The following is a 15742-nucleotide window of genomic DNA, read 5'->3' as shown; positions in this document are numbered from 1 at the left end:
TCAGGCAGACACATTTCAGTTTGATGCAGTCTAGGTTGTTGACTCTTACTTTTGTTTCCTCTGCTTTTGGTGTCAGATCCAAAAACTGATTGCCAAGACTGATGTCAAGGAGCTTACCGCCTATGTTTTCTTCTAGGCGTTATACAGTTTCAGGTCTTACATTCAAGTCTTTAATCATTTAGAGTTAATTTTTGTATTTAGGATAAGATAGAGGTCCAGTTTTATTATTTTGCATGAGGCTGCCCAGTTTTTCCAACACCATTTGTTGAAAAGACTGTCCTTTCCCCATTATATGTTCTTGGCTCCTTTGGTGTAAATTAGTTGAGCACGTTTGTGTGAGCTTATTTCTGGGCTGGGAATGCTTCCTTAACGTGGCTTCCAGGCCCACACTTGCCTGACCCTCCCTACACCTCCCCAGCTGCCACTGCTCAGCCTCCTGGCTGCTTCTTCCTGTCCCCTGACGTCTTAGCATGAGGTTGCAGGGCTGACCTCAGGCCTCATCTCCACTTACACTCCTTCCCTGACGGCCACACCCCCAGACCAGGTGAAAGGCCATGGGACTAGACACGCCTGACCTCCAATACCAGCTCCCGGTTATGAGGCAGGGCCCTGATCAGGGCACACCTTGTCTCTAGTCCTCAGTTTCCTCACATGCAAAATGGGCACAAGGACACTGCAAGGCCCTGCATACCCCAGTGACGGCCCCTAAGCTGGCCCAGGTCAGGCCCCAGACAGCTAGTGGTCCCCAGCAAACCCAGGCCTAGAAGGAAACGGCCACTATATGGCAAGCCCTAAGGGCTGAGCGGGAACAGGCCGGGCCCTGTGAGGAGGCCCAGAGGTAGGAGAGGCAAGAAGGCAGGCAGGAGCTGGAGGTCAGAGGGCAGGGGTCAGAGGGTGACAGCTTTGGGTACCAGCTAGACTTGTCCTGACTGTACAGGAGCCATGGAGGATGCCAGACAGAGTCTGCCACTGGGATGAGAGGGGCCTGAAAGAGGGGAGACCCCGGAACATAGCCAGGGAAGTTACCCCCACCTCTGCTGCAGCCCCCAGGCTGCACACACTGCTGTCCAGGCCCCAGCCCCCGCACCCCCCCTCCATCTCACCCACCCATCCTGCCAGGGTTCAGCTCAGGACCAGCCTGGCTTCCTCCCAGGCACCTCACTGCAGGCATCTGAGGCCCTGGACACGGTGGCTGCTGCTGTGATCCAGGCTGTGTAGGCCGGAGTCTCAGTGCCGCCCTCACGGCCACCTTTTGCCTACAGCCATGCCTTCCAGATGTGGAGGGCCCTGGGTGCCGAGCAACCCGTGAGCCACCTGGTGCTGGCCGTGCTGCTGGGCTGGCTGCAGAAGTGGCCCCTGCTCACCAGGACCACCGGCGGCAGCCCCCAGCCCAAGAAGAAGGCCTACCTGCACTCCCTGGCCGTGAGTCTCTGCCCCTGCCACCCCAGATGCCATCCCAGCTGCCTTCTCCCGTGTGTTCAGTCACACATGGGTGTGAGGCAACCACGGCGTGTGCCAGGCCCCGGGGAGGGGCAGCCCCATACTCAGGCTGTGAAAACCCTGTCCTGCCTAGCCTGGCCTGGACGAGCGGGCCTCTGAGGTGGCTCCAGCTGGGAGCTGACCATACAGGCCCTGGGTCCAGGCCCAGCTCCCCACTTTCCAACCGAGGGCCCTGGACCCCTCCAGCCAGGTTCAGGCAGTGAGGAAGGGCATGGAGAGATTCGTGAACCCCTGCCCCCATGCTTGGGTTCTGGAGGAATCTTAGAGGCTGCCTCCAGCGGCTCCCATCCTCCTGTAGAAGTCCATAGCCACTCCCTACCCCCCCAGGTTTCCTCACAAGCCTAGATCCTGCTTGCACAGCCCCCGGAGCAGGCGGCTTGTTTCCTAACATGCCTCACCTGGGCTGGACTCTGACAGGGCCACAGCTGTGCCCCAACTCTGTTTGATCCAGCGCTGAGAACCCACTCGCACCCCCCAGCCCCCTGAGCAGTGGGCAGAGCCTCCTAGACAAGCTGCTGCCCCCAGCCAAGGGGTGTGACAGCCACACTCGGCACCAGGGGAGGCCCACCCTGTCTCCATGCCGGCCCTCCATCAACCCTGCCCCTTGACGCCCCCAGGCCCTGGACCCTCCCTGTCGGACACCAGACTCAGCATGGGGTCAGCAGGGCAGCCTTCCCTGGGTCCTGCCCTCCTCTTGTCATCCCTGCTCAGTGCTGGCTCCCCCACCTTGAGAACATTCTGGACCCAGTGCCCCTCTGCAAGTGTGGGAGGCCCTGGGGCTGCTGTTTGGTAGCTCCCCCTTCCAGGATCGTATGCCCCCCCCAGCATTCATTCACGGGCATCTGCCATGTGCCAGGCTCTGTGCTGGGGGCACTGCAGAGAGCACAGATCACAGGGCGGAGGGGCCAGACACAAGGCAGTCACTGAGGGCAGAGGGCAGACCCAGACGGGGATGGTGGGCTGGGAGACCCAGCCTGCAGGGCCAGCAATGGGAAGGGGTAGGCAGGGAGCATGCAGGGTCCAGAGCGGGCCGCGCCCCCAGGAAGTACGTCTCAGGTGTGGACTTGGCTGTGGTCCTGAAGACAGCGGGCAGACACAGGGAGGCGAGGTCAGCCGTGGGTTTTGTGGGAAGGCTGGTCCGCCGGCCTGGCCCACAGGCCCCCTCAGCGTCCCCTGCCGCCCCCGCAGGCCATGAACACACTGCACAAGCTGCAGTTCGCCCGGGAGTTCAAGCCCGCCGTGCAGGAGGCCTTTCCCGAGCTCCTCCTGGCCCTCCTCTCCCAGACGCACTACCTCCTGGAGCTGAACCTGCCTGAGGAGCCCCAGCCCAGCAAGGAGGCCCAGGAGACAGGCCTGTTCGGCCCCCAGAGGTAAGGCCTGGGCCCCGGAGAGGCAGTGCGCAGGCTTCCCAGGGCTGAGGGACAGAGCCGTGCAGCTTAGAGCCACAGGCGGGTATGCTTGCGCGGTGCCAGAGGCTGGCGCTCCGGATCCAAGGTTGGCAGAGCCACGCCCCTCCAAAACCTGCAGGGGAGGCTCCTCCCCGCCTCCTGGGTGCTCCGTGGCTTGTAGACATCCCCCTCCCATTTCTGCCTCCGTCTTCGCCGTGTGTCTCTGTGTCTCAACTCCTCTCTTCTTATGAGGACGTCAGTCCTTGTGAACTAGGGCCACCCTACTGACCTCATCGTAACTTGATTCCATCTGCAGAGACCCAAATGAGGTTGTGTTCCCGGGTACCCGGTGTCAGGACTTGGATGGTCTCTGGGGACACAGTTGGATCCCCAACAGACGTGATTCCAAGCACAGTTGCCTCCAGCAGTCAGCATGGAGGGCAGGTGAGCACCCTGCTTCCTTGTGACTGCGGGTGCCTGGCAGCCTAGACACCTGGTGACAGCTGGCCCACGGGGACTCCAGGGGCCTGCACAGCACGCTGTATCTTACCCAAATGTGGTCCCTGCAGGGATTCTGAGAGATGAATGTTGTCTTCTCCTTTGACGGATGAGGAAACTGAGGCTCAGAGCGGGCCAGAGGCTTCCCCCAGGCCACACAGAGTGTCTGTGCGCTGCTGACCTAGAGCCCGTAGAATGGCAGGGGTGTCTGCCCAGCGACCACTTGGCCCTGCAGGCAGATGCCCACCAGGTCCTGTTGCACAGAGTGCTCGACCCCGACACCTTTTGGCTCTGATGTTGTGGACAGTTGTCAGCCTCCCCCAAGCCCGCACTTGACCAGCGTGGACAGGACGCATGTGGGAGGGTCTGCACCCCCCCCTCCCTAGGGTGGAGGCACTGGCTGGCCGCCTGGCCTTCCCCCTACACTCGGGCACATCTTGAGAAATCCATTAAGCAAGCTTTAAAAACCGCTGGGGCCGACTCTTTTCATTTGTTTGTATTACGATGTGCTTCACACAATTTGTCAGTTTGAACAGCTCTCCCCAAGGCACATCACTGGAAAAAAAAAAAAATGTCACTTCTCTCATATTGCTTCTGAATTCGAATGTGCATAAAGTTCTTTTTTATTCAAATCAACCATGCAAAATGCATGAATCTTCCCTAATAAGCTAATAAAACGTTCTCCTCCCCAAAATAGGAGGGTTAGGAGAAAGCTCTGATGAACCGCCTCCATCCATCAGCTTCCCTCCCCTGCCCCCATGGGGCCAGCCTCCACCTGTTCCTCCCCTGCCCCCCACCTGGCTGCCCTCCACCCCAAGTCAGATCAGGCCTCACCTGTGCTTGGAACCCTCCCTTCCTCTTCCCCTTCTTTTAACTTCGAGAAGGACCGAATCCTTCCAGCGGTCCAGTGGCCCTGCATCTGGCTCCCCATCACCTCCAGAACCTCATTTCCTGCCACACACCCCCACCCTCCACATGCACCCTCTGCTCCACCCTCAGCATCTTCCTACCCTTCCTCAGACCCCACGCTCCTGCCTCAGGGCCTTTGCACTTGCTGTGTCCTCTTCCTGGGACGTTCTTCCTGACAGCCTCACCTCCTGTGGCTCCCAGCCACCTTCTGTACAATAGTAGTCCTGCTCCCCACGTTATGTTCTCCCATCTACAGCTGTCATCTGTGCCCCATATGATGGAGGCTCTGGGGAGCAGGGACATCTGTCTGTCTCACGCAGGACTCCCCCAGAGAGCAAGGGTGTCTGTCATCTCACTGGCGGGCCGGGGGCCTTCTGCTCAGACGCAGCTGTACCAAGATGCTCCAGTAGCATCAGCCCTCCCCCTCCCCCTCTCAGGTCTTGGCTTCTCTCTGGGAAGATTCTTCCGAAGAGAAGGGTGGGGGCCCAGCAACCACAGAACAGATCGGCACCCTGGGCACAATCCCTCGGCTTTGATGGGCCCAGCTTAGCTCACACGCTCACTCCTGAACCAATCGCCTTGGCCACAGGGGTAGGTGGGGCTCCTACTTAGCAGGTCTGGCTCCACACCCTCCCTGGAGCTAGGATGGGACCTGGGCCCCCTTCCCCAGAGGACAACTGCAGTACTGGTACCATCCCCAGGGACTTAAGTGTGGGGCAGGCCAATCAGCAGTGAAGCTGGCCAGCCGTCAAAGACGGTGATGAGGTCTGAAGCTGCTCCCAGGCCTCAGAGGGCAGCCCTGCCCAGGCGGAGCACTGCAGTCCCAAGTCTGACGCCTGGAGGATGCAGTGGTACCATTGAGGGAGCCAGGGGCTGAGAAGGAATCTGGGCACAGCTGTTGAGAGGTCCACTGTCCTGTGGTTGCCCCCGAGAGCGTGGTGGGGAGGGGTTGCAGCCATCCCTGTGATAGCCATGCAAGACTCAAGGCAGAGTTAGGCTAGTCCTGGGCCTTTGAGGTTCCTGGCATTCTGCTGAGCTGGGCTGGCCCCTGGGACCAACAAGGGAGGGTTTGGTTCCACTTCCTGCCAGGGCACAAGCACCCATTCCAGCCCTGACTGTGGGACCCTCCCCTTCCTGTGCATTTCTGATGAACAGAACCCCTTTCTTGTAGAGACGTTTCCTGCTTTGGTCAGTTCTCAGCCAGCTCCTTCTCAAGTCGATGTCCATCCTGCCCTACAAAGGACTTCTCATTCCTCTTGTTTCATCCATTATGGGCTGAGTCTCTTTAACTCTAATGAGGCATCTCATTTCTCTTCATTTCAAAGACATGCCCATCAACCTCTTAGAGGTATAAGCCAACATATTTCCCTTTTTACTCTGGCTGCCAGGAAGCTCGTAAATAAAGTTCAGTTCAGTTCAGTCACTCAGACGTGTCCAACCCTTTGTGACCCCATGGACTGCAGCAGGCCAGGCTTCCCCGTCCATCACCAACTCCCGGAGCTTGCTCAAACTCATGTCCATCAAGTCGGTGATACCATCCAATCATTTCATCCTCTGTCATCTCCTTCTCTTCCTGCCTTCAATCTTTCCCAGCATCAGGGTCTTTTTCAATGAGTAAATTCTTTGCATCAGGTGGCCAAAGTATCGGAGCTTCAGCTTCAGCATCAGTCCTTCCAATGAATATTCAGGACTGAATTCCTTTAGGATTGATTGGTTTGATCTCATTGCAGTCCAAGGGACTCTCAAGAGTCTTCTCTTGAGAGTATATAAAGTTACTGTTCAGTAATCTCTCACTGTGCCACGGTGTGCTTCCTTTTGTTTCTCACTTCCTGATTAGTCTTCTTTTCAACTTAAAGCTTTAATTTAAAGCTCTTTTATTTAAAACCGTATTGGCAGTCCTGGGTTTTGGCAGTTGACAAGTAACAAATCAGCAATGAATAGTGACATGCTGTTTGCCACCTGGATCTGAGATCTAAGATCTCCTAACCCTGCTGTGAGAACTCCGAGCTGGTCACTTCATCTCACGGCCTTGGTTTCTTCTGTGGAGGGGCTGGTCCCTCCCTAGGTGTTGTGAGGGTCAGGAGCAGCAGAGGGCTGGGCAGCCTCTATGCTACGGTGACCCTGGGCGAGCGGCCGACACTCTGGGCCTCAGTTGAGGGTTGGAAGTCAGGACCCCAGCCCACCCATCTTCTCTTGGATTTGTCCAGTTGAGGTGCCATGGTCTCGGGCCCCAGGGGCCTCCTGATTCCTCAGACTCACAGTGAGTTGTGACATCACAGGGAGTGAGCCAGGATCCCTGAGCAGGGAGGGATGGATGGGGAGGTGCTGTGCCCCAGCCTGCACAGCACAGTCTCCCACAGTCTCCCACAGTCCTGCTCAGACCCGCCTCCTTCCCTGCCCTCAGCCTTGGCCTCCCTCCTGCTATGTGGTCGAAAAGAGGAAAGGATTAACAGACTGTGGATCATTCGGTCGATACTTGCTAAGTGTACCAGGGGCCCCACTCTTGCTGATGAATACAGATGGCACGTGCTGTGTCACTGACCATGCTGTCAGCAGAGAGGCATCCATGCGCTCAGGGGCTCAGCCCCGTGGAAATGCAGAGAGGGTCCGGTGACGGTCCGGTGATGATGCCTGGAGAGGGCCCCAAGGAGAGGCAGAGCCTTGCAGGGGAAGACACGGGGGCGCCCCTGCGTGTGGGTCCCTGAGGACCGGCTCTGAGCACAGACCTGAAAGATGGTTAGAGGTCACTGTGTGGGGAAGGAAGGGCAGACAGACTTCCAGGCAGGGGGACCCCAAAGCGGAAGGGACAGGAAGGAGGGGACCCTGAAGTGGGGGGGCCACGGGGGCTCCACACCAAGGGAGTGACAGGACCTGGTTGGCACTGGAGAGATGTACAAGCATGAGGAGACCCCACACTGCCTCCGGAGGCTCGCGTCTGAGGTGGGGCTCCAGGTGGAGAGGAAAAGTCCTGCCCCAGTCCCTCATCGGCCTGGGGACGAGTCTCAGGGTGCTGATGCACAGGAAGCCCCAGCTCCGGGTGGACCCCGCAGGCTCCCCAAAGCTGCCCTCCGGCTCCCGCCTCATCTTCAGGGTCCTCTGCCCCTGACCTCCCCGGGGCTGAAGGAGGAAGGAAGGGGAGTCCTGCACAGCTGGCCTTGGACCCGAGGGGCTCCGTCATCTGTCGGTTACGGGGCTGCGTGGGTTTCAGGTGACACAGGTCCCGGTGCATGGCTGGGGGTCCTGGGCTGGGGGTCGTGGTCTTTAGGGCCCCATGAGGGAGGTCATTCACCCCAAGAATCAGCAAGGGAGCCCCAAGGATGCCCCACCAGCCGGATGCCCTGGTGCGGCTGTGGGGACAGAGCGACCCCACAGTGCCCCGGGACCAGAAGGTGCCAAGAGTCCTCACAGAGCAGACAAAATGCCACTGTGCCCAGAGCCCCCTTCTCCCTAAGCCGTCGTCACTCCAGCTGAGACCAGTGACCTGGAAAACACAGCCTCTTCTTGGTGGCACGGCTTGGGGCGAGAGGACAGGCCAGCTGACATTTGTGCTGGCGGGGACTCACGGAGTGGCATTTTATCCCTTCACATTGGGTTTTGCAAATCTGATCAGAGTGGCACCTGGTCCGAGCTGACAGCCTCGCTCTGGGGCCGCCCGCAGGTCCAGGTGAAGCCACCAGGCGCGGGGTGGCTGGGCAGGGAGACAGACCACGGAGCTATTCCTGGACCCTCGACCCTGCAGGGCCTGGGGCGGCCCTGGGCCTGGGGCTCAACAGCACCGCGCAGGTGTGGAGCCCGGAGCCTGGCTGGACTGTGTGAACAGGACAGGGCCCCCGGGCAGCACAGCCCCTGACCCGCACACGGTCCCACCGTGCCGCAGTCTGGCGCACTCTCCTGAGCCCACACAAGCATGCCGCCAGCGGAAACCAGTTTCCTGCATCTTCAGGGTCCCGGCACTCTCTGGGCTCCTGTAATACCACACCCCTAGCTGCCCTCCCACCCTGTCCACTTCCCCTGCATTCTCAGCCCCACATTCAAACGACACAGTCTGTCAAGGCTCAGTCAGACCCCCTCCACCCTGCAACTTGGGGAACACTGGTCCCCGGCTATCTCTACTTCTCTCTCCAGCCCTGTCCTCTCAGCCTCAGCCCTGAAAAGCCAGCTGCAGGCATCTCACACTGACCACGCGCCTAACCTATCTGGAGCTTCCCCCTGGAACCACTCCCCTCCCAGGACAGCCCCTGCCCATCCTCCACTCCAACATTTCTGCTGAAGGAGGGCGGGAGCAAGCTGCCCCAGGGAGGCTTGGTGCTCCAGGCCCTGAGCAGAGACGGAAGCCAGGAGGCACCTTTCCACGCAGGGCAGCTGGGCACTCTCCCCAGGGCCGAGGCTGTCCAGTGACCCCTCTGCTCTCCCATAGCACGTCGCTGGAGGCACTGAAGAGCCTGCTGTCCACCACCAGGCACTGGCAGGACTTTGCCCATATGGAGCTGCAGGGCGCCTGGGACCTCTTTGCCACCATCCACACCTACCCACAGGGCGTGAGCCTCCTCGCCAGGTAGGGGTAGGGAGGGGCCAGAGGAAGGGGACCGTGCTGGGTCATCCCTGTCCAGGAGGCTGGGCTACAGACTGCAGCGACCCCCAGGGCCTGCCGTGAGCACAGCCCCAAAGACTCACTCGTGCACGCACAGGGCGCCGGGGCATGGACGGTATGGGCTCACTCACACACCCTGGGAGCCTAGAATGCAGACCTCTTGCCCAACCCCCGGCCCCTGCCTTGGCCGGGGGCTCCTAGGGGACCAGGGCCGAGTCCACTCCCCTGTCCATCCCACGCTTGGCCCAAGCCTGGCAGCCAGTGGGTGGCCAGTGGGTGCAGAGGGAGCAGGAGAAGGTCAGACAAGAGGCATGCCCACCCCGCTCAGCAACACTTCTGGCCACCGGGCCCCTGGGTTGGGTGGTGGCGGGAGGGTGGACATGGGCTATGCCCGCGAGCCCAGCCTGCCCTTCACCCTGTCCCCAGGGCCATGGTGCAGAACCACTGCAGGCAGATCAAGGCGCTGACCTTCCAGCTGCTGCCCAAACTGCAGAGCCCGGAGGAGCGGGAGAGGAAGGCGGCCATCATCATCTTCACGGAGGTGGGGGCCTGGGGGGGCCCCTCAGGGACAGCCTGCACCCCATCTCCAGCTGAACCCACCAAGACCTCCCTTGACCAACAGATTCTTCACACCCCACCTTCCCACTCCCAGCTCCTCGAGGCCCACAGTCAGGGGGTACAGGTTGGGTCCCCATGTCTCAGGCCCCTCTCCACCTGCATCCTGGGGGACCGTCTTTCTCCTCTCCCAGCCCTGACGTCTTGGGGTCCTGCCCCTGGAACAGTGAAGCCAAAAGGGCAATGGCTGGAACCAGACAGGCACTGGGTATACCGGGCCCCGGGGCTGAGAGCTGGGCCATGGTGGGACAGGGTGGGGGCCTTTGTCATTTCCATAATGGACAAAGCCTGGTGTGACTCCACACGCCACCCCTGTAGTGACCTCTGGCTCTCCCTCCATGGGGCTGGGTCTCCAGGTGCCCCATGAATCAGGCTGTATTGAGCATGTTGTTCCCAGCTTTGCTGTGTGACCTCAGACAAGGCCCTTTCCCCCTCTGGGCCCATTTCCCCAGCTATGCACTGAAGGATTGAAGCAGCTTGGCGTTGGGTTTCAAACACTCATTAACCAAGATACCCGGAGGGGGACAGGTCAGCCACCCTCCCTGAGCCCCAGCCCTGGTCCTAGAGCCCAGCTCCCAGACACGATGGAGGGCCCTATGAGCAGCTGCCAGCCCTGACCCGCCTGCCCGGGGGCCCTCCAGTTCCTCTACAGCCCCACCCTGCTGGAGGTGCTCCCCAAAAAGGCCGCCCTGTCCGTGCTGGCTCGAAGCCTCAGGGATCCCAGCCCTGATATCCGCGTGCTGAGCCTACAGGGCCTAGGGAACATTCTTTTCCACGTGGAGAAGGTAAGCGGGTGCGGGGAACGATGATAGACCCCCCACAGAGCAGATGGGTGCACAGGGCCTTTGTGTCGTTCCCGTTGGAATTCTGCTCTGCTGGTCCAGTCCACAGTCGGACCTGGGTCCCAGCACCCAGGTGGTGCTGAGAGAGTGTTTGTTGCTGTTTAATGACTCACTGGCTGAAAACAAATCTAATATTGTAGAACCAAACAGAGCTTAGGAACCCAATGAAGTTGCCGAAAACTTGTTTGAAAGTTGCAAAACCAGCCTAGCTTGCATGAGGAGTCCCCTGATAAGGCGGTAGGAATCATTGATTTGCTGACATGTTACTTCCCGACAGTTCATCCAGACAGTTCACACTGCACCCGAGAGGAGCAAAAAGAACTGGCAGAAAATGAACTCAGCTCTTTTCCTTTTTAAAGTGATGTGAAACTGGGAAATGGTCATTGCCACTTAGAAGGTCTGGGGTCACCACCGGTGCACCCACCTCCCTGCGACGTGAGATGCCAGTGACTTCAGTGGTGCCCACCCAACCAAATTTGTTTTGTCTGGCCCCCAAGACCCCTCTGACCCCTGGGGAAGCCAGGAATGGGGGCAAAGGCAGGGTAGGGCGGAGGAAGGGAAAGTTGGTCTCCAGGACTTGGTGGGGGACCCTCTGGCCAGAATGGAGAGACAGGAAGGACCTGCTGGCCGACTGACATGGGTTAGTGCTCCCATAACCCCAGGAGGACCCCAGGGTCTCCGAGAGGGGGAGTCTGTCCTGTCTGTCCACACCCCCTGGGGGACAGACCAGGGCTAGGAGCACATCTCCCTGGACGACAGAGCCCTGGGGCCCAGGCCTGGGTGGGGTTCTGGGAAGGGGCCGCAGAGGCACGCTCGGCCCAACAGGCCCCAACTCCCGCAGGGAAGCCTGCTCCGCGGACAGCTGCCGCACTTCCTCAAGGGCTTCTTCCAGAGCAGCGAGTCGGTGGTGGTGAGCGTCATGGACACCTTGTCAGACGTGTTGCACCGCCTGGGCACACACAGCACAGAGGCCCAGGGCCTCGGCATTGCCATCAACGCCCGCTCCTTCTTCGATGACGTGAGTACACCCGGGAGAGGTGGGCACCCCATCTTGTGCCCTTCCGGCACCTCCCCCGGCTCCCTTCCTTGAAGGCCACTGTCGCCCTGGGGCAGGGAGGTGCAGCTCCCCGAGTGTGTGGCGTGCGTGGCACAGGTGGGCCGGCCAAGGGCTGCAGCTGGCACTCACCCTGCACCTTAGCCGAACACCACACCTTCAGTCGCAGCCCCACATGTCCTCACCCTCCTGACCCGTCAGCCCCTGTGGATGACAGATTCTCCTTCACTGTAAAGTCAGAGGGATAAGCCCGCCCTCCCGAGTCACCATCTGTGACACGTGGGTTGTCAGGATGCCACCATGGGCAAGAGAGATGAATGAGTGTAGCTCCCTGAGGATAGCCTGTGACCCTCCCCAGGAGCCGGCAGAGGTGGGAAGCACAACCCAGCCCCCGGAGCCCTGTCTGAGGGAGGAGGCACAGCCCTATCAGGGGGGAGGTGGAGCCCTGCCCCCAGTGCCCTGCTTGAGGGGGGAGGCGTAGCCCTGCGCCAGAGCCCGTCAGAGGCGGGAAGTGCAGCCCTGCGCCAGAGCCCGTCAGAGGGGGGAGGCGTAGCCCTGCGCCAGAGCCCGTCAGAGGGGGGAGGCGCAGCCCTGCCCCAGAGCCCGTCTGAGGGGGGAGGCAGCGGTCTGTCCCTGGAGCCTGTAGCTCGGATGAAGGGGTCCTGCTGAGAGTACTGGGCCCCACGTCCCACCCGGAGTGGAGAGTCTCAAGGTGGGTTTGGCTGGGCTCCGAGCCTCTTCCTTGCAGGAGCGGGACGGGGTCCGGGCAGCGGTCATGGCACTGTTTGGGGACCTGGTGGCATCGATGACAGGCCGGAAGCTCGGTAGCCTGCGAAACCAGGTGCACCAGAGCATGGTGCCCCTGCTCCTCCACCTGAAGGACCACTGCCCAGCCGTCATCACGGTCAGTGCCCAGCGGCGGGCCTTCGCCTTGGTGGGGCTGGGGACCCACGGGGGGCAGGGGCCTGCAGGCCCGGCCCCCTCACTGGTTTTCCTGTTCCTCCCCATGTGCACACACATACACTCATGCACACGTGCCCACGTGTGGCTGTGCATCTGTGACCAGGACACCATCTGTCCTGCTCAGTGCTGTGTCTCCAGCACCAGGCATGTCCTTGGGCACGGGTGGTTCACTGAACTTGAAATATGGGCTGAGCCCTACGCGTGCCAGCCGGTGCCCTGCACCAAGGTTATTAAGAGATGCTCAGCCTTCCTGCAGCTCCCGGCCGCTGGGGGGATAAACAAGCAGCCAGCTTCCAAGCAAGGGGACTGAACACTGCCTTCGGTCCAGCGGGGCCGTGGTGCTGGCCAGGGAGGCGAGTGGTCTCAGAGTGCAGCCTGAAGGCAGCGGGAAGGAGCAGGGGAGCCCAGGAGGGCTGTGCCTGCTGCAGCTTCCTCGGAGCCACTGCCCAAGCCTGGCCCTCCCTGCCGTCCCTGCAGCAGGCCAAGTTCGCCTTCTACCGCTGCTCCGTGCTGCTCCGGTGGCGGCTGCCGCACACCCTCTTCTGCACGCTGGCCTGGGAGAAGGGCCTCAGCGCCCGCCACTTCCTCTGGAGCTGCCTGGTGAGGGCCTGCAGTGGGGAGGGGACGGGAGGCTAGCAGCCAGATCCCCGGGGCCGGCCGGCTCTGGCCCCAGCGAGTGACAGAGACGTGCTCCCCAGATAAGCCACAGCCAGGAGGAGTTCGGCATCTACTTGTCGCAGGCCCTCAGCTACCTGCACAGCCGCCACCACCACATCAAGACCTGGGCAGCACTCTTCATACGTGAGCGGGGTAGGGGGCCGGGCTCAGGGACCCCCAGGCCTGCCCTGCCTGAGCACCCTGACCCTCACCCTCGCCCATTCCTCCAGGCTGCAGCTGGAATGTGGGTTCTACTGGCAAGCGAGAAGAGGGGCTGAGTGAGGGGGTCTCGGGGGTCTCAGTTCTTTGGGCCAGGCCCTTCTGTGTTCTGCCCCTGTCTTTCCAGCAGTCCCTCACTCAGGAGGACTCCTTCCCTATGCCAGGGATGGGGAGAGGAGAGGGAAGGGGGGAGAGGTTCGGGAGCCCCCTCCCATTGGCTGACATGCTCCTCGTCTGTCGTGCAGGTTATACCATCTGCTACCACCCCCGGGCCGCGTCCCAGATGATCAGTGACGTGGACACAAAGCTGCTGTTCAGCAGTAAGGGAACATCCCTACTCCATCCACACCCCCATCCGTGTCTGCAGGGAGCATGGGCCCCCAAACACAGCAGGCAGGGTGGGGAAGGGGAGTGCACAAGCCTGAAAGGCCGAGGAGGTGGGGTCTGGGTGCCCAACTGCCCCCACCCTACATGGGAAGGAGGCTGCTACTCCGCCAGGGCTGTGGGCAGACGGGGCGTGGAGGGTACCTCTGATTCGTCCCTCCTTTCCTGGAGCTTTGGAGGATCTCAAAAAGAACCACGAACCCAGCATCTGAGACTTCACCAGCAGGCAGGCTTCCTTCCTCCAGAAGGTGGCAGCCAGACCGCAGTGACCTCCAGCTGTCGTCCCCCCATCCCATCCCCCTCCCCCGTGCCCACCACATCGCGCAGCCCTGCCCTGTCCACACAGAGCCTGGTTGCATGACATTTTTCCATTTGAAAGAAAGATCTAGATTCAAAAAATAAGCGTCACACCTCTGCACTCCCTGCCCACCATCCCATGGGCCCTCCGGAGACACTGGCAGGCCAGGGGGTGGGCGCAGACGGTGTGTCCCCCAGAGACAAACTGTGAAATCTGGGCAGGGACTCCCACTTGTGGCCACCAGGTGGCTTCCCGGTGACCAGAGCCCAAGCCACGGCCCACCAATGTCCTGGGTGCTGAGTGGGCACTCCCAAGGCACCCATGGCCTTTGGGGCTCACAGCTGAGTGGAGCCACTCACCATGGCGCCCCCACAGGCTTCAGTCTGTCTCCGGCTTAGAGCTCCGTACTCACTGGGAGGCTGATGGTGGGGAAGAGGTCCCTTGGCTGGTCTCCCTCTGCCCAGGGGACTCGAAGTCACCCTCCACCCCCATCTCTAGCCTCCTGAGTCCCGTCAGGGCTGGCACCTGGGGTTGGCAGCAGAACCGGCCTGGCTCAGAGTCAGATCTTCCAGGCGGGCTTGGCCCACCCTGAATGAGCTCCGTGGACTGAGGCGAGGGTCTCAACACTCTGAGCCTCAGCTGTCCCATCTGTAAAATGGGTAGTAAGACCTTTCTCCAAGACCCCTTGGAAGGCTGAGTCCAGAAGAGGTCCCCAGACTCCGAGGGAGCCCCTGAAGACCCACCTGAGCTTCGGCGGGTCCTTCCCCTCCCAGCCTTGGTTTTTCCACTTCTGCAATGGGCAGGTGGGCCCTTCCCTTGCCTGTGAGAGCCTCCCTGCCGGAGTCCTCCCTAGGGTCTCCCTGTGCTGGCCGCTCTCCAGCAGGAGGTCCAGCCCTACCCAGCCTGCTCCCTGCCTTTTCCCCCACGTGCCCTCCCAGGCCCTCCCCACTCGGCCCAGGCAGAGCTTCTACGCAGAGAGCTCTCCCCACATCCCCTGCCTCGGGACCTCCACGTGACCTGGCCCTCGAGGGCCTATTAAACAAGGCCCTCCCACTTCATCAGGCTGTCCCACCACTCCCTGTAGACTGTGAGCCCCTCAGGGTAGGCATGGGGTTGCACCCAGGAGGCCCCACAACTTGGATGGTGGGTTGAAAAAAATACAGCAACTGCAGACTCACTGGTGTTGTTCAATATGACTGGGGAGAGGAGTAAAAGACCCTGGGCAGAGCTGGGGCCCCCGACCACCCATCTGCGAGTCTCTGAATGGTGCCACCTGAAGAGGGGCTCTGGGTGGGTTTGGCTTTTCACAGCTCTCCATTTTGTCCACGGGCCCCTGTGGGTGCCCCCCATCCCTCTTCTGCTACAACCCTCTGGCTGGGAAAAGGGTCCCCTAAGCCCAGGTGGGGGATGGGGGTGCCATCTCCCCTAAAAGGGAGGCTCTCTTGGTTCCCCACAATGGGCAGTGGGCAGTGGGGCCTCCTGCATGTCCCCCTGCCTCACCCCAGTTCATCCTGCCCCTGCGAAGTCTGGTCTTAGTAAAAGCCTGGAGCTGGGTAGGCTTGGACCCCAGAGGCTCCTGCAGCCAACGGTGACTGGACAAGCCCCTGGGAGAACCAAGACAGGTAAAGCCTGAAGTTGAGGGAGCACAGGCCTTACCAGCAGGGTGGAGGGCTCTAGACCCAGGCACACAGGAGGTGCCCCACTAACCAGCAGCAACAGTTGACTGCCAGGCTGGCCACAGCAGGTCAGGGGCAGGAGACAGGGCCTGAGTCCTGGTGGGTGGGCCATCATCCCACCCGGGGAAGGTGCAGCCAACCTGACCCA

At 60.9% G+C, this 15742-nt stretch overlaps 2 protein-coding genes across 45 annotated transcripts in view; one reads left to right on the top strand and one right to left on the bottom strand.

The window, feature by feature from the left end:
- LOC145511265 (maestro heat-like repeat family member 5) overlaps window positions 1–15095 on the top strand; it is a 58334-nt gene extending 43239 nt beyond the window's left edge. For 7 of the 28 annotated variants that reach the window (XM_081504213.1, XM_081504208.1, XM_081504210.1 and 4 more), the window contains 11 exons: window positions 1263–1422; window positions 2689–2870; window positions 8713–8850; window positions 9313–9427; window positions 10143–10286; window positions 11185–11361; window positions 12146–12301; window positions 12838–12960; window positions 13059–13161; window positions 13482–13556; window positions 13792–15095. In XM_081504213.1, the coding sequence (XP_081360339.1) occupies window positions 1263–1422; window positions 2689–2870; window positions 8713–8850; window positions 9313–9427; window positions 10143–10286; window positions 11185–11361; window positions 12146–12301; window positions 12838–12960; window positions 13059–13161; window positions 13482–13556; window positions 13792–13832 (1414 nt within the window). In that variant the 3' untranslated portion in view covers window positions 13833–15095. Of the gene's footprint in view, window positions 1–1262; window positions 1423–2688; window positions 2871–8454; window positions 8461–8712; window positions 8851–9312; window positions 9428–10142; window positions 10287–11184; window positions 11362–12145; window positions 12306–12837; window positions 12961–13058; window positions 13171–13481 lie in introns of all 28 variants that reach the window. The other 21 variants (XM_081504214.1, XM_081504211.1, XM_081504221.1 and 18 more) reach the window with 6 other exon arrangements.
- The window catches only part of PTP4A3 (protein tyrosine phosphatase 4A3), a 44703-nt gene continuing 32830 nt past the window's right edge, over window positions 3870–15742 (bottom strand). For 3 of the 17 annotated variants that reach the window (XR_014057730.1, XR_014057727.1, XR_014057720.1), the window contains exon 7: window positions 3975–7021. The gene's annotated coding sequence lies outside the window, so the exon portion shown is untranslated. Of the gene's footprint in view, window positions 3942–3974; window positions 7022–10508; window positions 14567–15742 lie in introns of those variants that run through there. The other 14 variants (XR_014057728.1, XR_014057726.1, XR_014057719.1 and 11 more) reach the window with 10 other exon arrangements.

Source organism: Giraffa tippelskirchi, chromosome 6 (genome assembly GCF_054371585.1).
Source record: "Giraffa tippelskirchi isolate mGirTip1 chromosome 6, T2T-mGirTip1v1.2.pri, whole genome shotgun sequence".
In the NCBI taxonomy this organism is placed as follows: Eukaryota; Metazoa; Chordata; class Mammalia; order Artiodactyla; family Giraffidae; genus Giraffa; species Giraffa tippelskirchi.
This window is presented reverse-complemented; position numbering and strand designations above follow the sequence as displayed.